Raw genomic sequence first — 4042 nt, 5'->3', positions numbered from 1 at the left:
CTGGAGATGTGAATGTCATTTATATCTAAAAATATTCATAATGGCAACTAATCAACACATTAACCATATTGGAAATAACACTGGAAAATGCATACATTTTACAGGGGAAAAAATTCATTCTGAGGTTATAGAAATAACATTAAAATAAAAAAAACAACCAGGGCCTCAGCCACACGGGCAGGAAAATGTGGGGGGGAGGCGTGGCTGTTTGCCCCAGAGCAAACGAACGCGCGACTGCGCGATCAGGTGTCGGGTTGAGGTCCCGTCAAGCTCCCATGGTTAGGGGGGAGGTGCCGATCATGCCACGGCAAAGAAGCGGAGCAGCGCGGCAAATGGGGTTGTGGTTTTTTTAAAAAAACTGAAATGTGCGCATGCTCCATTGGGTGCTTGTGCGCATCCGTGGAGACTTGTGGGGAAAAAAACCTTTTTGCGAGGGGACATGGGCGGGCACCAGAACTACCACTGGAAACGCGATCAGATGCCCGCCCTTGCTCCGCGGTTTCCGGAAACTAGTATACCTCCGAGGTACTAGTTTTTTACCCCGCATCTTCGGTGGGAAGCCTCGGGTTCGCCACGGGAGCTCTACGCTTCCCAGATGTGGCAGTGAGATCGCACCCGGAAAATCCACCTATCTTCCGTCTCTCTAGCGTGCCTAATGCTCCGTGTGACCGGGGCCCAGGTTCAGTTCACAGAAGCAAAACTGAAATTGGTATTCTCGAGTCAAAATAGCAGGGATGTGACAATCATAGCAATCCCGAGATGTTACACTATATATCATTGCTATTTTTTCTTCTAATAGTAGCATCGCTCTTGCAAATCAATCCAGCTCTGTTCACGGCAGAGGTTGTGCCACCCCTGTTGTGGTTCTCAGGTATGTTACAATTTAGGGTTGCCGCCTCCGGGTTGGAAATGACTGGAGATCTGGGGGAAGACCCTGGGGAGGGGAGGGACTTCCACAGGATAGAACACCATACGGCCCACTCTCCAAAGCAACCATTTCATCTCTGTAGTCTGGAGGTCAGTTCTAATTCCCGGGGGTCTCCAGGTCCCACCTGGATGTTGGCAACCCAATTTAAGCTGTGGTCACCAACACCTTTACCCTGCATGACTGGACTAGGGTTGCAAAGCCTCCAGGTGAAGGCTGGAGATCTCCTGGGATTACAACTAATCTTCAGGCGACGGAGATCAGTTTACCTAGACAAAAAGGCCGTTTTGGAAGGTGGACTCTATGGCATTCTACACCGTTGATGCCCCTCCCCAAACCCCGCCCTCCTCAAGCTCCACCCCCAACATATCCAGGTATTTCCCTACCCATATCTGGCAACCCTAATTGACCGCATGGTACAGGATCGCCAGAGCTGGGTTGGAAAGTACCTGGAGACTTTGGGGGGGGGGGGGATCTGAGAGAGGGGGGGGTTTGGGGAGAAAGGACGTGGAGACTTGGGGGGGGGGGAGCCGGGAGAGGGCGGGGTTTGGGGAAGGGAGGGGCCTCAGCATGGTACAACGCCATAGAATCCACCCTTCAGAGCAGCCATTTTCTCCAGGGGAGCTGATCTCTGTCAGCTGGAGAGCAGTTGTGAAAGCGGGAGACCTCCAGGCCCCACCTGGAGGCTGGCAACCCTAGCATGGTATCGACTTCAGTGGCACCACAACTGGAGAATATTCCATTCCCCCCAAACTGTTCGTAGCTCAATAAACAGTATTTTCCAGGCGGTGCCAGCCAGTCTCTCGTTCTTCGCTTTGGCATCATGGCATTGTGAAGATTATCAAGGCACGCAGGACGGTTTAGAATCCTTCCTCGCCCGTCATAACCTGCAGATTTACAGCAGAAGGAAGAGGAACAAGGGAATCCGCAGGCCTTAAAGACTTCACAGGAAGCTCCTTGCGGCGAACAATGACCCAGAGACGCATTTTTCATGCCACACATTCCTGATCGCTCTGAGCAGTTATCGCTGCTCCCATTGTGGAAGAGACATGCGACTTCAAACCCTAGAGACGTCTTTCGGCGCGCAACAGTGCCTTCATTGTTGTGGCGTCAAAGATGTTATGCGGCTTCCTGCCTGTAGGGTTTTCGGAGGCGAGGGTTCGTCACTCATTGTTCTTTAGCAGATCATTTCGGAAGCACCGGAGCCAGCTCCAGAAGGCAGTAACCAATGTTCCCTCTAAGCTGTGGAGTTTTGTGAGCAAAAATTCCACTTTGTGAACTACTGGTATTAAAGTTGTGAGCAAGTGATTTGGCTTCTGCATAAATCAGTTTGCTTTGGAGCCATCCTTCCTAAGGCAAAAATATGTGAGCTGGAGGCTAAAAACTGTGAGCTAGCTCACACTAACTCAGCTTAGAGGGAACATTGGTAGTAACGCTGGGCATTTGCTGGGATTGTGAAACCCAGAAGACACCCAACTGGCCCATGTTCATGTTGGTAAAGGTAAAAGTAAAGGTTCCCTTGCTCGAAATCCAGTTGAGTCCGACTCTAGGGTTGCGGTGCTCGTCTCCGTTTCCAAGCCGAAGAGCCAGCGCTGTCCGAAGACATTTGCGTGGTCATGTGGCCGGCATGACTAAACACCGAGGCACACGGAACACTGTTACCTTCCCACCAAAGCCGTACCTATTTATCTACTTGCAATTCCTTGCTTTCGAACTGCTAGGTTGGCAGGAGCCCCGTCATGTTGGACAGGGCAACAAAGAAGGTATGTGGATGCACAAGAATATTTGTACCATAGTGCCCTGACCTGGAGAGCCCAAGCAAACCCAACCTCCAAGGAATACCAGGGCTGGGATGCAGAGGCAGGCAATAGCAAGCCACCTCTCTGAAATGTCCAAGCTCCACTAAGGGTCACCAGACGTCAACCACGACTTCCTGGCATACACAGACACACAAATACACACAAAAAAAGAATATTTGTATCATATTTTTTAATCATTTGTACCTTCTGCATAGAGTTGCCACTCTCCAGGAGGTCTAGAATAAATAAATGGAAGTACAGCAAACAGGGTTGTGCATATAACAACACAGTCAATAACTGTAACGCTGTATCCCAAAATACTTGACACTTGATTCAAACCATTCTTATATTAACAGTGTAGTACTCTTTTTATATATATATATAACTGCCCCTAAGGACAGAGGAGCTGCGGTGGCTCAAGTGGTTAAGACGCTGAACTGCAGGCTGTGGAAGGGCAGTAGTTCAGCAGTTCGAGACCCGGGTGCCGCATGATGGAGTGAGCTCCCATCTCTAGTTCCAGCTCCTGCCAACCTAGCAGTTCGAAAGCAAGAAACTGCAAGTAGATAAATAGGTACCACTTCGGTGGGAAGGTAACAGCGTTCCGTGCACCTTGGGGTTTAGTCATGCCGGCCACATGACCACGGAAACGTCTTTGGACAGCGCTGGCTCTTCGGCTTTGAAACGGAGATGAGCACCGCAACCCTAGAGTCGGATTCGACTGGCTTTCGAGCAAGGGAACCTTTACCTTTACTAAGGACAGAATGTTATTAAATTTTTAACACAATACGCTATAGACTTAACAAACAAACCGTAAAACAAACATACACACATAACATTGATGGGGTAGTAGATTTTCATAATCAGTACATTGCTTATGCCTAAATATAAACAATATTTTCTAGTTTTATATGATGTGAGTATATATCATTACAACAGTGTAGTACTCTAAATAACCATACAGACCCATTCCAAATACACCAATGTAAATAGTCCAATACAGTTCAACAAATTCCTAACAGTTGATAAATGTCCACATAGGAGGGAAAGCCTTCCTACCTTCAGTGACCACATCCTGAATTTTGAACTTGGACTTATGAGCCACGTAGCCTAAGATAGAAAAAATGGCGAACCCTGAGAGGAAGCCTCCATTATTCAAGCTGGTCAGAACAGATATAGACTCAAGTGGTTAAGACGCTGAACTGCAGGCTGTGGAAGGTCGGTAGTTCAGCCGTTCGAGACCAGAGTGTGCCGCATGACGGAGTGAGCTCCTGTCTCTAGTTCCAGCTCCTGCCAACCTAGCAGTTCGAAAGCAAGAAAT

At 48.6% G+C, this 4042-nt stretch overlaps 1 protein-coding gene across 1 annotated transcript in view; it reads right to left on the bottom strand.

Moving 5' to 3' along the window:
• Positions 1 to 3780: 3780 nt before the first annotated feature.
• Positions 3781 to 4042, bottom strand: part of LOC107108345 (sodium-dependent noradrenaline transporter-like) — a gene marked incomplete at both ends in the record, with an annotated part of 20869 nt that continues 20607 nt past the window's right edge. The window contains one exon of the mRNA XM_015408772.1: positions 3781 to 3901. Coding sequence (XP_015264258.1) covers positions 3781 to 3901 — 121 coding nt within the window. The remainder of the gene's footprint in view (positions 3902 to 4042) is intronic.

Source organism: Gekko japonicus, unplaced genomic scaffold (assembly GCF_001447785.1).
Source record: "Gekko japonicus isolate JY-2015 unplaced genomic scaffold, Gekko_japonicus_V1.1 scaffold2905, whole genome shotgun sequence".
In the NCBI taxonomy this organism is placed as follows: domain Eukaryota; kingdom Metazoa; phylum Chordata; class Lepidosauria; order Squamata; family Gekkonidae; genus Gekko; species Gekko japonicus.
Note: the sequence above shows the minus strand (reverse complement) of the source record. Positions and strands in the feature narration are given on the sequence as shown.